This window comes from Fulmarus glacialis, unplaced genomic scaffold, assembly GCF_000690835.1.
Source record: "Fulmarus glacialis isolate BGI_N327 unplaced genomic scaffold, ASM69083v1 scaffold8581, whole genome shotgun sequence".
In the NCBI taxonomy this organism is placed as follows: domain Eukaryota; kingdom Metazoa; phylum Chordata; class Aves; order Procellariiformes; family Procellariidae; genus Fulmarus; species Fulmarus glacialis.
In genome coordinates this window covers 6093-22960 of record NW_009194643.1, presented here as the reverse complement: position 1 = coordinate 22960, position 16868 = coordinate 6093, and the positions used below count along the sequence as shown (strand labels likewise).

Here is a 16868-nt window from a genome sequence, read left to right as displayed (position 1 = left end):
GAACTAGAGTTAGAAGTCTCTTTGAAGTTCTTCAAGACTGTTAGCTTGAACACAAAGCAACTTACTAACACAACTGGCTTTGGGCCCGATCCAGCGATCACTGAATTCTACAAGTGTATTTCTATCAACTTCAGTGAGTGCTTTCATGCATTTAAGTTTCTATGGTGAGTTGAAGAGGTGATTGGTATGGGGTTCTTTTGCGCCCCCCCGCCTTTTTTTTTTAAAGACAGAAAACATGCAGTGCTTCTGAAAGAAGCAAGGCTTAATCCCTGAATGTTTGAGACACCACATGAAAGAACACTACTCCCTTATGCAACTATGAACGTGTTTAAATGCTGCTTGATTTAAGCTTATTTCATTTCATCCAGGTAGAAGAAAATGGCACTCGCAAGATACGAACAGATTGAATGGACCTGGCAATTGCTGGTAATCTTTAAAACAGATAGCAATTAGGATAGAAAGCACAAGCACCAAATTTTACCATAGAGGCAGCAAGGGGCTGAAGCAACAGAGGCTAGAGACATGTAACTAGAAGTTGCTCTTGTGTGGATTCTCTCAGGTTTGTGCATTTTCTTCAAGAGAACTCCTCCCCTTTGTCCAGTCATACTGCTTACTGTCACCAGTCTCCTAAAAACTTAACAAGTTTGAGACCTCAAATGTCAGCTGAGGGTATTATGCTTGAGCATCCAGCATATCAGGAGGAAGTGATGAACAGCACAGGTGCATAAGCCTTTTTTTTCCTTATGGAACAGCAGCTAAAAACACATACACATGCAAACACACACAGCACCAAGTTTTTAAATTTTGCACATCTAATTGGATTTTCTGGAATGTCTCTATATGCTATCAGATATACTAGAGAATGCTTTGCATTTTAGCTAGATAGATGGTGAGAGAAATAAAATTACATGAGAGGTTTCTTCAGAAAGGTCATATAAATTCTTCTGTCTCCCTAGGACACTTGATTGTCCCATGCTTCATGCTGGTTGCACCAGGAAATGACCTTATTTTTGAAGAGAAAATTTTCACACTTAAGGATAAGGATAGCCCTCTAATTGCCTATGCTGAGGTAAAAGTACTACCTGTACCATTTCCTCCAGCAAGTAAAACCTACTGCAAGGACTTACTGTGCTTTCGTCTGTAGCAGATGGTACCGGCTGTTGTAGGAGAGAGGAAAATGGATTACATGGATGCTGCTGTGATCTGGCATGGCATTTCCTATGTTCCTCTCCATGGTCAGCAGTGGCCATGTTTCTGTTAGCTACAGCCAGCTCTCAAAGATCTCAGAAGTTTTTTCAAGTGCTAAAAAACCCCTTATGAGTTCAGTTTATCTGTTTTGCACAGTACTTACTTAAAGCCTGTATAAAAGGAACAATCTTTGCACTTGAAGAGTTTTTTCCCTCCGTGCTTGTCACGGTAGTGACGCCGAATGCTCTGTATGTAACCCGAGGAGAATTCACAAAATTCACAGTTAAGGATGGCTTCCGTTTTTTCCACTCCTGCAGCACTCCCAGAAAGTGGGATTGGGCTGATGTTGTTGTTCCTGGCCAAAGCTGCAGACTGGTAGTGGTTCAACTGCTGCTGAACATCAGGAGGCTCAGAGTATGAAGAGTCTGTAGATAAACAGAGGGAAGTTGTTATTCCAGGTGGATCAACAAATCTAAAAAGGTTTGAGGCCTACTCCAGCACCTATTGGCTTTTAGAGGGGTTTGATCAAAATGTTTGTTATGAAATCTGCCCACAGCTGTCTGAAGGGATTAAGAAAAAGAGGTGTAGCGCTTCTTAATCTAATCTAATGTGTATTCTACAATTTAAAAGGTGACCAGTATAAATTACGCTTTTTAGATCTGATTTGGGGAGGAAAGAAGTGACAGATTTAAATTCAAAGTAGTCTAAAAAGAAGTCTGGTTTTAAGACACTTTTAATTTGTGAAGGTAAAGCTCATTATGTGTTTGGTGCATAAATCAGACCAGATCCTCTCAAATGTCTTATGCCAGTTTACACCAGATTAAGATCTGGCACAGGATACATGTAAATAGCCTATCTGAAAGGAAAAAAAGAAAAAAGAAAGGAAAAATAAATGGATACTCTTCCCTACTCATTCATGGAATTATTTAAGAAACCCACATGAAAAGTTAACATTAGCGAAATGATACAATTTTACTTTGTCACATTTGAAGCAGTCTTCACAAAAGCTAAATTCAAGTTCTCCTAGCTGACGATGTTTGAAATGAAGTCATCATTGGAAAAAAAGATATTTAATCACGAATTCCAGTAAAGCAAACTTCTAAATCACATTTCCTTAGAAGCTGCTAAGTTTCACTATACTGAGAAAGAGATCTCTTTATATAGATATGTCTGTATAGACGCATCCCTTCTACAACCCAGAACTCTGTCACACCATTTTAATGGCATGTGGAGAAACACAGTCTAGAGACGTCTCAGTACTGAAACTGAAAGCTGTAATACTTTAGTTGGACCCTCCAAAAAAGGAGGGGGGAGGGTGGTGTTGAACTTTTCCCAACACACTGCTTGAATGTGGAGGTTAGGAATTCATCTGCTTTGTCCTATATAACCCACAGCTGCCCATGAATAGCACAAACGAAAGCAGACGAATAAAGCACAGATGAATTTCAGTGTAACTTTCCTGAAAAGAAGACAAAAGGCTCTTTTCTTAAGCTTTCTGGAAGAAGGAAAAAAAAAACAAGGGCGAGGAGGGGGGGAAGTCAGGATACAAACTGTACCAGTCACCTCCTGCTTTGATGGGTACTTCATTTTCCAAAGCTTAATTCCCTGAGGCTGGATATGTAGGAATTCTCTCACAGACATACTTATGGGAATTTAACACCATCCGTTCTAACCAATTAGTACGGAGAAACAAAAGGTAAACAGGCCTATACAGCACTCAGTGTGGGGACTTCTCCACCTGTCTTCAAAAGAGTAAAATGCTTGCTTTCTTTTCTCACTACCACAGAAGGGGTTTGTACATGCCCGAGAAATGAAAAACAAACTAACAACAACAACAAAAACCAAACACACAAACAAAACACAAGCAGGAGATAGACTCATAGAATCATAGATAAATGACTCTGGGCTCCCCTGGCTTCATCACCAGGTGTACGGCAAAGACAAAGGCAGAAACATGAAAGATTCTGGTAAAATGAATGAAATACTTTTTGTTTTTCCTACCCAAGCCTCATGAACTGAGGCTGGATTACAATGCAGCCATTCATCATCTCTTGTTTCTACCACTTCTACAGCAGGTTTGCTTACCATGAGGGCTCATAGTGATCTCCACCTGTTCAAATGTCAAGGCTTTCTTGTGTTTGAAACAGACTCCCCACTTCCTTTACTTTGGCACAGGACAGGCCTGAGGAGCTGCAAACCGCTGCAGAAGTCTCTTCTCCCTCAAAGGCAGCAACTATGGGCTCATGCTCTTTTGGAACAGGACCTTGAGGCCCAAAACGATGCATTGTTCAGAGCAGGTTTCCTGACTTGCGTATCTGCACCCTGGTGTCTGGACTACTGGGTTCAATGCTTCTAAAAGCTCACAACACAGTTAGATTTCCTGACAAGGAAACACTGGAAACAGTTCTTTTTGTACGTGTACTAGTCAAATTACTTGTGGGGTACTGATTAAAGTCTAGTTTGTAGCTTACTGTTCCCTTCCTCAGGAAGAAGGGATCAAAAATTTCCATCACATCATCAAGGTTCCTAGCCAAAACCTCAATAATATCCACTGCTAAGAAAGTTACAGGTTTAAAAACGATTATTTTCAGAACAAGGAAGTTTTGTTGTTGTTTGGAAGATCTACTATACTTCAGATGTTTTTACTTCCCCTATCATCTGGTGTCTATTATTCCAGCTTTCTAACTTTCAATCGAGTATTTACATACTTGTGTGGAACTTGGTACGTGAAAACTGCAAAAGTAGATAGCTACTTGTCTATCCCCACAGGAAAAAAAAGTACACAGAGTAGCTTTCCTGCTCATCAGGAATATTCAAAAGCAAATTCTACCTTTAATATTTGAGTTCTTACTTTCTTTCAACCAGGATTCATGCTGGCCACCTTACAATTTTTAGTGTATTGCTCCGGTACAATTAAGATAGTTATGATACTTACAGAAAAAAAGCCATCTGAAGAGCTTATATGGAGAGTCTTACACTTAAACAATGGTAGCATGCATGTCCCTAGTTCTGCCTGTGTGTTCTTCCCCTTTTCCCTTGCCAAATGCTTTCATTATTTTGCAATCCTTCTGGAGTGCAAGATTTAGCACTTCCTGAAGAAAAACACTCAGGATTAACACACATGTGTATAGGGCTTCTGTTGGTTTCTGAGAATCAGCTTGCCAGACAGCTATCCTAGCATCCAGGTGCAACCCAGCTCCACCAGCAACACTTCAGACAGAATCCAAAGCCGACTAAAGGCATGGGAGGTTTTCCACCGACTTCAGTGAACCACACTTTTTCATGCCCACTCCAAAACCAGTGAAGGCAGTGGAAAGATAGCAACTGCCTTGAGTTTGCTTTCAAACATGCATTTTAGCACACAGCACAGAATGAACTGCCAGCAAATAAGAAACAGATGATGGGGCTGAGGTTTTGGATTTTTTTATTTATTTTTCAAAAGCAGTACCTGAGAGAAGGACTAGGGAGGCAAATCCACAGCCAAGGAACAACAGTGCTGCCTTAAACTGTCAGAGCACTTCTACATGGGCATCTCCTCTACTCCTACTGGAAGAGTGGGCTGATGTTCCAAACAGCTCTGCATGTACTTCAGTGCTGGGATGACTTAAGGTGTTGACCAAGTATTGTAAGACCCTTAGCATTTACACAAGCCTCGAGCTGCTGCGCACCAAACTGCTGGACACCTTTTGGTGGTGTTGCTGCAACAACAGGATGCCTGGATGTAAGACTGAAGAATGAAGGAGGAAGAGAGCAGAGCTTTTCCCTCAGAACTGACCAGCAATTGAGTCGTGGCTGTACACAAGGCAAGTTCCACCTCAGTCTTTTTCCTGCACCCCAAGCACAAAGGGTTGGGAGCACCCCGGGAAAAGTGTTAACAACCTTGGCCTGGAGCAGGAAGAGGGTTTAGCCATCCATGTCTGGAAAAAGTAAAATGGCCTTAGAAGCCTACATCAAAGTCTGAAAGCAGAAGAAAGACATTAAAATAAGCAAAGGGAAAAGTTAAGAGAATTTGTATTAAGTAATGCAAAACACGAAGGCAAAAGAAAAAACATGAAGGGGAAGAAAATGAAGAAAAATTAATCACCAGGAAGTACCGATTACATGTTAAGGAAAAAAATGGCATTGTTTTCTTTGAGCAGCCTCAAGGCAGCACAAGAAAATAAAGCATGTTCATATATGCAATGCAAGAAAAGAAAATGGACTACTTAGGCCTGACTGATTTAAAACAATCAAACAAACAAAAAAAGCCCGCACCAAAACCACTGAGATCCATTTTTTAAAGTAATTTTATCCAAAATGAATGGAAGGACTTAACTGTGCAATTCCAAAAGCAAGGTAATAGCATGGGATGATCTGATGTAAAAGGAAGGACACCTACAGTCATGCCAAGAGGCAAAAATTAACAGTATCGATGTAGTCAAAAATGGAAGAACAGCAGCAATGATGCAAATCTCAATTTTGAGATTTCACATACGACATCTACCTACAGACCTGCACAGGAAGAGTAACAAGGCTAGCAAGCAGTGTAATCCCTGCCAGCACCTATGGATCTAAAAGACCACAGAATCTACCCTCAGTATACAACAGCATTCTCATATCCAAATGCGGAAATGACTAGTTGAAAGGAAAACAGTAGAAATTACTGTCCTCATGGTGCCCCATCCACACAGCCATATCTAAATTACTACTGCATGTTGGTAGTAACACGTAAGTAAGTCTCATGCACAGGGTGAAGAGAGACAGCATTTCCAGAGTGCCTAAAACACTTAAATGCCTGGTAAGTGATGTTGCCACCCTGAAAACTTTATTCAGAGTACAGACAGAAAGACTGGCACAACAAGTCTGTCAACAATACTGGAAGTTACTACCTCATCCAAAAGAGCATTCACAGTCTCCACGCCAATGCAAAGCAATGCAATGCAATCGTGAAAATGCAGCTTGATACGCACCTGCATACCCTGGGATTATACACTGGGGAAAAATATGCAATGAAAACCCACCACAGAAGCAAAATGAAAATCCAAGTTTTCATGGATTCTCTGCAGCATACAACATGTTTCAGATACCTAGAAGAAGAAAAACTTGGGATCTTTTCAGAAGAAAAAAATAACTAAAGATTCTGATCTGGATACATAAATTTACTCAGAAATTAAATTATGTTTAGTTATTTGTAGGTATTTTCAGAGCTATCGATGAACACATACGCAACAGCAAAACACACTAATACAAGACACCTAAACCAAACAAGAGACCAGAAATACACCTGGACGTGTCTAAGTAAGAGACACTGAGCAGCAGTTGAGACACCAGAGGAAAAAGTACCTAAGTACTGAAGTAGTAAAGGAAAGAAATCAAACCATCGCTTCATCCTTTTAGGGTGAGCAGAAATAGACACATCTAATTCAAGCATCTGCATGCCTGTACAATGAGGGATAGGGATGGAGGGAGAAACACTGTTCAGGAAAAGCCACTGTTTGAGTACACTGCAAAGCGAGCTTACTGCATTTGCAAACTACTCATAATTGAATAGCTCAATGACCAGAAGGAGACAATGGGAGATAAAAATGAAGACACCAGACTTTCCTGGTACATCCACACAGAAACATCAAGCAAAGTCAAAAGAGATCAGCATTTGATGACAAATTAAACTGGGGAAGGGGATGTTTGGCTCCTGAGATAAGAAAAAAAACAGAGAATGTATAAATAACAAGAAGTGCTTAAAAACGCTTTGGGAGGAAAAAAGGGAATGTAGTAACAATACAGGCCTAAGACACTATGGATCTGTGAGAAAAAGTCCTAGAGAGACTAAAAGGAAAATATTTGGAATGCTATTTAATTTTCTCTGAATTAATTCACATAAAGAGAAGATTTCTGTGAAGAATGACACAAAAATTCCAAGGAATTAAGAAAAGCAGCAGACAAATGGTTTCCTCTGGATAGAAACATATTTGTGAAATCAAATCAAGATGCAATACTATACCAAAAAATACTAATAAACACAAAATATATGGCCAAAAGCACGGAGGATTGAACTAATAATAATTATTATTTTAAAAGGCATAAGATAAGACTAAGAGTGGAACTTATGAAATTTAGGAACATAATCCCTTTCTAAATTCAATGGGACTCAAAATTACCAGCTCACTGAGTGGTAAAATAGCATATAGTCATGAATGGCAACAGCTTGAAAAGTGGGAAGGTGGCAAAGCAGGGTGTCATACAAAGATTGTCAAGACTACACACATTTGTTCACTTTATGCCATGCAGCACTGACCTGGAAGGAAGAGTATGTGGGAGGATGAAATGTTCTGGCAATAAATTAAGCTAGGGGAGGGGAATATAGAAGAGACTAAGATTCAGAGGGATGCAACAAAACATTCATGAAGTGTTTTTTTCATACAGTAGAAGGAAGTTTTATTCATTGCATGTTTAGAAACAGAATATGAAGCTCCTCTACCTAAATTCTGATTTCTGCAAAAGAACCTTCACATTGCTAGGATGTAGTGAACAAGTTGTAATAGAAACAAACTCTGTGTTCTTGTTCACACACTCTGAATGACAAAAGAAAAGAGTAATCAGAAAGGAAAGAAAATAAAGCCCTGGAATAAAATTGGCATTTAAAGGATTTACACCAAAAAAACCCAAACCAAAACAAAACAAAAAAACAAAACAAACCAAAACCAAAACAAAAAAAACCACACCACAAAACCCAAAACCTGGTTGGAGGAATTTATTTCAGCATTATCTGTAAAGGCCATTTTTTGGATCACTTTGGACCAGCTTTTGTGAGAAAGATACTACATATATGTTAAGGCTGAGAAGAGGGTAACCAGAAAGATATATGGACTACGCAATCTTATTCAAAAGAGGTGAGAAGCTATATCCATGTTTCTTTATAACTTTGAATTCCCTTTTGAGTTACGCGCACACTTATCTCTGAATGGAGCTGAGACATGATATATGCTATGCATATATCAATATTGTGCTAATATCGAAATCATTTCAAAGGGACATAAATTTAATCTAAGAAGAAAATAATATATAATTTTATCATCTGAATTCCTTTACACAGAGAGAGTCTTATACTGCTGCCTACTGAAGAATCTTGGAGTTTCATAGTTGAGATCAAGGAGAGAGTGGCTGTAATACTCTGTATAAGATGATGCAAAGGAAAGCAGTAGGAATTGTGTAGGAAGGAGTAACGTAATTGATGAAATAAGTTATACCATATTATTTCCATCAGAAGAGAAGGATCAGTCCAAGAGCTTCGCACGCCCTCCTGTTTTTGAGTATCCAACACTACCAGGAATTCCTATTAGCACTAGCTTTCAAGACAGGCACAACATGGTCATGAACACTGCCTGAATCATTACCCTGCTTTGCTAATGCTGTGATTTGGAAGGATCAGTTTTAGGGGTCAGGAAACACTTCATCATATAGCCATTTAATTTCTAGTTATCCCTTCTTTTCATCCATCCTCCCCAAAACAAAATTTCTTTCCTGGCTTCAATTCAATTTAACTTCCCTGCAGTTCTTCAGGTGACTTGGCCACTTACTACTCACATCTAGGCTGCACAGAACCCTCTCATTATAAACTAGGCTCTTTCAGTAGCTGCTCTACCACTCGCAACCTTTGCAACATCAGTGCCAAGCCACTACAGCTTTCTAACCCCACCAGTTGCTTTGCCCATTGCAATTTTCGCTTACAACACAGAGACAATGCATGGGGAGTGCATCATGTTTCCCTTGCTCTGGCATTCATGATATTTCACCTCTGTTTATCCACTGTCTTCCGTTTAAAGAATGTTGCAGGCTGAGAATCTGCTGCCACTGGCTTATTCTGGGTGAACAGTTCAAACTGATGGTCATGTTTCAAGCCTGTATTCTTATTATTTGTTATTCCAGGAATAAAATTCCATTGTCTAAATACAGGGCGGGACTTAAAACCAAGAATTCTGCTACATGTCAAATACTGAGATCTCCATGTGCTTACCTATTTCCATAAAATGCATAAAATAAAAAGTTGCCTAGCTATTCCTTATTCTGTTAAGCTAAACTGAAACCTCATAAATGGAAGTGCACTTATAGAAGAGGAACACAAAGAGGTCTGGAAATAGCTTTAGCAAGATGCTGATTTAACCAATCTGCTAAAAGGACTTATTGGTAACAGGTTCTTCTCTGAATTTTCAAAGATTTCCTACTTCGATTGATTCTTCACTCAGACAATAATCTATCAATTTTTTTTTTGGCACCGTTAATCAAACCATCCTCATGCTATTATGCTCCATGATTTCTTCTCATTTTTAAGGGCAATTCATGAGATATTTTTCAGGAGCACGCCACATTTCCTTCTCTGTTGCTCTGGCCCTTTAAGTATTTCTATTAATACAAACACAGCCACAAACACACACGCTGCTGTCACCTAAATGCTCACTTGCCTCGAAGGTTGAAATGAAGAGGGTAAAGAAATCCAGCTTTATCAAATGCTACATTTTTGCACTCTGCTTTAAAACTGGCCCCAAAATTACAGTGACAATATATGGAGGATCCATTCTAATGACAGAGCTCAGGAACTTGCACTTTGTTCTGGAGACTTCCAGCATATACCTTGACATTATCATTATTGTTATTGCCAACAGAAAGACCTCATCTCTATCACCAGCTCTGAGCTTAGATCACTTTGGGCAGTATTTTCAAGCAGTGGTACCCAAATATAGTAACAATGACCCTTAAAGAAGAAATAAAACCAGCTACTTAAACATCAAACTTTGGGCCATCAACTATGAAGATGACATACATCCATTTCAACAGAGCTAAAATGAGCAAAGGACTTTTACCTCTCCATCAAGCAGCAAATCCCTCTAGCAGGTTTTAGATCAATAGAAAGTACCTGGAGTCTCAGGGGACAGGGAGAGCATCAGTTAGCTTACACAAGAAGGCTACTAACATGTGGGAACAATAGCCTGCAGAAACGCTCTCTTGCACAGCATTGGTCAAGTCGTACCACGTATCCCTTCATAGCAATAGCATCCTTTTTACTCTGTATAGAGTTATCACAAATTCCAGGGACGGCAGTAGTACGTGACAGCTAAGAGAGCATCACCTACCACTTTGTTCCCTATCCTGAACATAAAAATCAGAGGCAAAAGAAAGCCAAAACCTCAGGAAAAAAACCAACAGGAGTCTAGATATGCTTCTTTCTTTCCACCGTGGGTTCAGTCAGGGCATTTCTGTCTGCCCACAAGGAATGCAGAAGATGTTTCTTCCTTCATTTATTACTCGATCCACCCAAACAACTTATTTTGTCTTCTCTCTACCCTAGGCAAGTCTTTCAGTATCACATCAATCCCATCACAGCAGGCTGGCCAAATCCATACAAAGACTGACAGCAGCCTTCTCCCAGCTGCATGAGTTCCTGTCTCCATCCTGTTGAATCTCAATTTTGCCTTTACCCATTCAGTTCAAGCACAAAAAGCTCAGGACCAGAAAAGAGCACAATGAACAGCAAGTTGACACCCCGCTGAGCACAGCCAATGACAGAATAAACATCTCCCTCTGTTCCACTAGCCACAAAACTGTTCTCAACATGCTGTAGGAAAAGGCCAAAAGCCAAACAACTATACACCAGTGGAAGAGAGCTGCAGAGAACAAGGTCACTCCCAGTGCCCCACATCCTTGAAACAGTGAGGAGTTTGTTCAGTAAACTTGGAGGTGAACAAACCCTGCACTTGTTCCACCAGTCCCTGCCAGTCTGATGCAGGAGAAAAGTTCCCATCTGATCCAACATCTGATAATTAGTTTAATGTTGACCACAATAAGTAAGACACACCAACAAGTACCGGAGAGTTTTAACAAGCACTGGCAGGCAGTATGACCACGGGCAGAACCTCTGGGAAGGAAAGATAGGCAAAGTCTGAGGGGAAAGCAGAAACTTGCTCTAGGTTAGAGAAAGATGCGTTGTGGCTAGGGAAAAAAAGCAGCCTGCAAGGAAGAAGAGTTAATCTGATACTTCAGAGTGAGCATGCAGCATCACAGCATCACTCCTATGGGGCACAAAGGCAAGGAAAACAGGCAGAACAAGTAGACAGCTCTTTGCAGCCTGACTGTAACTACAAAAGCAGAGGCAACTTCTGTTCTGCAGTCTGCAACATCACCATCTTGCATCCTTAACATGGATGCTATCCTTCCAACTCACCTTGCAATTAAAGCAATTAGGTATTGAAGCTTTGCCTGAATTTGCCCTGTAGTCACTACTGGCTCTCTGCCTCCCCAGTCAAACAACAGTGAAACAGAAGGGTCTCAAACTTCAAAAGAGGGGGGTCCAAATCCCTCCCTGTCCCCCCTCCCCAAAAAAACCCCCAACAAACTAAATACAAAGAAAAGGCTATTCTGCTCCCATACAAGGTTTCCGGGCTATGAGGACTCTGACCATTGTGGTCTTTCCGAAACAGCAGCAGCCATAAAACACTAAGAGAGGGTAGCAACAATGAGAGAGGAACAGCACCAAAGGTGAAGAGGATGGTCTTAGGAACTTTCTGCCCTGATTGGAAGGTTAGAAAAATATCTGTTATCAAGAGCAACAGTGCACGCAAATAGAAATAAACAAGTCAGCCACAAACTATGGTATAGATTAAAAAAAAAAAAAAAATCAGGGGTACTATGAGCATATGGAAAGCTTGTCTCTCTTCTGAAAGGTGGAAGGAAGCGGGAGATACGCGGCTCTAGGGCTGAGTGGATCACTGTAACAATGCCTCGCTGGCACCAGCTGAGAGAATTTTGTTGAAAAAGCTCCTTGCTTCCCACTGTTCTCCTCTCGCTCTGGTAGTATATGAAATTGCTTTAGCAAACCTGATAAAGGCCCTCTGCACCCCTCAGGATTTAATCTGTCAAGCAACATAGAAGACACACATCCTGATTATGCATTATCCACTTTGAAAAAGTGTACTGAAATGGGAACGGATTTACAGTTCTTAAACAACAGTCCCAGAAACAGGACTTAGTCAAGCAGTTTTGTGCCCAGCCTAGCTCTGGCAAAGCAAGCAGATGTATTTATATTTCAGTCTCTAGATGAGGCAAAGTTCTTTTCCCCTGGCAAAGGCTAAAGTTCAGAAAAAGCTGGAACAGGGCATTGGGTGTTTCACTTAGCAGTTTTCAATGCATTTGCTGCTGCAAGTAATTAAATTTAATGAAGATGTTGACATACCATGTACTGGGAAACTCAAAAAAAATCTTCTAGTTCTGACCCTGCATGTATTTTGTGATATGTGCTGGTATTAACGATAGATCCCCGTTTGGTCTGCACAACAGTGAAAAGCATGATGATTGAGCTTCAAGGGCACACACAAAGTGTGTTGCTTTCTACATTTCAAGAACTGGTTACCACTAAAAAGGAATGATCTTGTACAATAGCAGCATGAATGAGAAGACATTAAAGTCACATCCAGGTCTGCCTAGTCTATTGCTTGGACTTTACTGTTTTATTTTGACAATTCAATATTCTTAATCAGTAAAATTAAAAGACTATTATTTTGAGTTACTGCACACAGTCACGATACAGACAAATTTATGAGGCTCCAAATCTGCCAGTCATACGAATAAAGAGTAGTACTTTGCTCTACGATGCAGTTACGCCAAAGGGGTCATTTTCACACAACAAAGAGATACTCAAAAAAGCAGTAGTACTATCCAGGGCAATTTAGGGCAAGTATTTTACATGCTCCCAAGAAGCTTTTGCTGAGGGTGAAGTCATAACATGAACCCGTTTATCAATCTATTAACTTATTCTGCTTTATGAGCTTTATAACAATAGGTTGCACTCATGGGGTTCTCCAGCTTAGAAGAGGAAGGCAGTCCACCACCTCCTCAGCCCTTGAATACAAGCAAACGTGCATAACACCAGTGCTTACACAAGCAGCGTCTGTTGCCATGAGCCTTCTCCTTAGCTGATGATCACTTTGCAGGTAACACCTGTTGCTATTGTTCCTATCCCTGTTTTCTAGTGTTCAGTCACACAATTTTTGTACCTCTGCCTTGCTTCCAACTCTTCCTTATTGCAAGAGACGGTAGTCTTCTAATGTTATGCCTTGACAATGCAGACTGTGGGATTCCATTGCCTTGCACTCAAGTCAACAGGAACAGAGCACAGTGCAACACTGGAAATCTTTATCTGTGACACATACTGCCCCATAGGACGACAGTATCATCAATAAATCCATAAAACCCTTCTGGGCAGAGATTAACATGAATTTAAGTTCTGATTCTCACAAAGACTGTGAAAGAACATGGAAACAGATCTTTTTAGGGGATTCACCCAATCCTCCTAGCAGTTTGTAATATTTCAGTTTACACTGAATTTTTACTATGTAAGTTCGCAAAAGTGTTAAGCCACATTTCAGTGTAAAGGGCAAATAAGTAAGTAAATCCAAACAAGCAAAAAAGCCAACCACACAAATGCAAATAAATAGTCAAACACCGCCATTTCTTTCCCGCAAGAGGAAAAATATCTGTAAACTATTGGAAGAGCAAAAGAACATTTTACCATAACGGCCACCTTATCATTTCAACAAGAGTCGGACACCACAAACCACTCAGTGTCCCTATGCTATGCAAAACAGAGAGAAGTTGAACTGGTGATCGACATTTGCTGGGGTTTTTGTGGCTGTTTGTAAGAAAAACACCCCCAAAACAAAACATCATCACCGCACCCCCCAAAAAACCCTGAGTGCTTTACCTCTAGGTAGATTAGGATACAATGAAAACAGGTTTCTTATATATCAAAATACTGCCCAACACGCAAAGAGAGGTAGGATACAAAAAGCAGCATCTTCTGATGATGTCTCTGTAAGAAAGCCTTCTCTGCTGACTCACTGAGACTGACACAATCACCTTCTTACACTACTGCCCTGAGAGAGGCATACAAGCACTGAAGTGGTTCTTATGCTTTCTAATGACAATGTAGTTGCCAGGGATGGATCTACCTAAAACGTTCAGCACCTACTCCACTTTAACTTCAATTCCATGAAAAGTATATCAAGCACCCAAAACATCTCCAGGATACACAGTCAAACACTTCAGATGTGCTTGCTGCTACCAACACAGAACTACAAGAGATGAGTCACAGAAATTTAAATATATTCACATCTTTTAATGTGAATGGATCAATCTAAAAGAACAGAAGAAATGTTCTAAGAAAGGCCCCTCAGGGAACAATTTCTGGAGGGGAAAAAAGCATCAGCAGAAGTTCCACTGGGCTGTTGTCCCAAAACAGTTCTATTCAGACGTGCACTCTGCTAGCTCCTCAAATCTCCCCAAGTCATCCTGCTCCATCTCCTATTCCAACTACAATATTCATGCACAGACAAGAATAGACCTTCTCTGCAACCATTTCTATTATACTAGCCTGCTGCATACCTATCAACCTACAAAACAAATTCATATCAGTATGAGGCAACCTTTTGCCTGCCTTTCACCCCAGCCCTAATTCAATTTTGTATACCCAGTGAATTAACCTGATCACAGCCCACATTGCAGGTTATTTATACACACTAACACAGGCAAAATCCAACTACGCTAAACCATGTGAGCCCCACTTAATGTTGGCTCCAGCTGGACATAATAGTGCCTGTCACAGAGACCTGCATTTCCTTTCACTGGGACCAGTCTTTTATCTAGTCCTACATATCACCTGCAGGCCTAGGCCACAGAGACATTCATTTATCCCCTTCTAAAAACCAGAAACAAATGATGTCATAAAAGCAGCCATCATTAACGTGATCTGCAGCCAACTTCCTAACGTAAAAAAATTACTTAAAACAGGTTATTCCTTCCTCAAGCAATGCTAAAAATGTTAACACGATTATTGTAACACCTGTACTCATCTGACTAGCTCCCCAGTGGGTGGCTTCTATTATTGTCAAAGTGACTTAACCATTAACCCTGTTTAAAGATGATCGAGCTAACTGAGACAAATTCTGCCTTGGTTTCAGGCTGCAATACAGATCTAGGTAACAGAGTCAACCTCATGAAATGCTTTTGTTAACAGAGTCATCATTTTATGTATTTTTAGGAGGAGTTCCTAAAGGCTGTAAAATTATCTTCTACAGAGACCTGCACTTGAATTTTAACTTCACTAATCATGACTTTCAGCTCCTGGGATAAGCAAAAAGAGGAGTAAATGAACCATCCTTCCCAAATTAAAGTATTGTCCTTCTGTACCTCTCAACACCATTGCTACCAAAAGATTGCTAACACTCAGGAAAGACTAGGACAGCCACTGAAAATTATTCTCTGCTTATTAGTCAGTAACGGAACATTTTTTTCAAAAAGCAATAAAAAAGCAGCAGAATACATCACAAGATGTACTCCACTTGCTGGATTAGTTTAAGCTCGCATTAGCAAAAAGAAAAGCTCAGTTAGTAAGTCTTCATTGCACTGTTCCAGACAACCCTTTGACAAAAGGTAGTCTGAGAGCAGCTGGTCAAAATCTTTCAGTAAGATTCTGATTCTGACCCCAGACGTGACTTGCTGAACCACAAAAATATTATTCACTTCTCTCTTTTTCTTCAATAAAGTATTTCTATGCTGATTACTTTTTTCTTTAAATTATTTTCTCTCATTTTCTGAACTTATTTCTTTCACTCCTTCTCATTTCACACCTTTTTCTGTTGAGAAAGGAAAGGAAGATGGGAGACCAAAAATGCTACAAAATGATTACAGATTATATTTACCTCCCATCCTTAATTCGCCAGTAACCCAAGCAAAACAGCAACAAGAAAAAACCCTAAGAACCCCTCAAACTTCTGGAAAAAAGGTATTTTCTTCCCTCTTCTAATACGCCCGCCATCCATGCCAGTTCCTTGAACATCTGCAGATCTGAACCTTTTATTTATAGTCACCTACATTCTCCTCCCAAGTCAATGCAACTTATCCAGGAATTAAGAGTTTTTTCCCAAAGACCAGCTCTTTTCTTAATTGGAAGGAAGTGACACCCAAAACATGCCTCATAAGCTACCACTTAAAAAGCCTTAACACTTGCTGTGATACCACACAACTTCCATGAGTCTGCATTTTCTCTGTTAACAGCGTCCCTTCCTCTGCTGCTTTCCAAATATCTTCTGCATAGTCCTCCAGCACAAGGGGATTAACAGCTTTCAAAGAAAGCATGGAAAAGAAAACGGTTCTCAGATTCTCCTTCCTGCAGATGCAGCTTAATATCTGAAGGTACTATGGTGTCGTCCGTAGCAAGGACAAGAAGAATAATTACTTTTACTATCATTACAGGTTCACATTTTAAGTTTAATCATGTGGTTTCACTGAAGTGCTCTACTAACAAGATAAAGGGGTGGTTTTTAGGAGCATGGATGGAATTAGATGATCCCTTTCCCACTGGCTATCAATAGAAGCTCTGCCTTTGAAAATTTTCTACAATTTAAATCTCTGCTAAGAAGTAAAGCCAGCATTGACATATTCCAAAGTCAACTAGTGAGAGGACAAGTTAATGTAGTATGAACTGGTGAGGATCTAAAGCAGGTCACTTCCTACAACACCACGTTTACTCTTGGTTTTGACGCAACTTCTGGTTTTTCTTAATGATCGAATGAAGCTGCTTTTTGGGCAAGCTGCCTGCTGTAATTTTTTTTGTAATAAAAATATTAAGTGGCACCTTAGACAATTAAATTCTT

At 40.1% G+C, this 16868-nt stretch overlaps 1 protein-coding gene across 1 annotated transcript in view; it reads right to left on the bottom strand.

Moving 5' to 3' along the window:
- The window catches only part of LOC104084105 (zinc finger protein 462-like), a gene marked incomplete at its 5' end in the record, with an annotated part of 36817 nt that overhangs the window by 15398 nt on the left and 4551 nt on the right, over nt 1-16868 (bottom strand). The window contains 2 exons of the mRNA XM_009587830.1: nt 1352-1613; nt 3623-3742. Of these exons, the coding sequence (XP_009586125.1) occupies nt 1352-1613; nt 3623-3742 (382 nt within the window). The remainder of the gene's footprint in view (nt 1-1351; nt 1614-3622; nt 3743-16868) is intronic.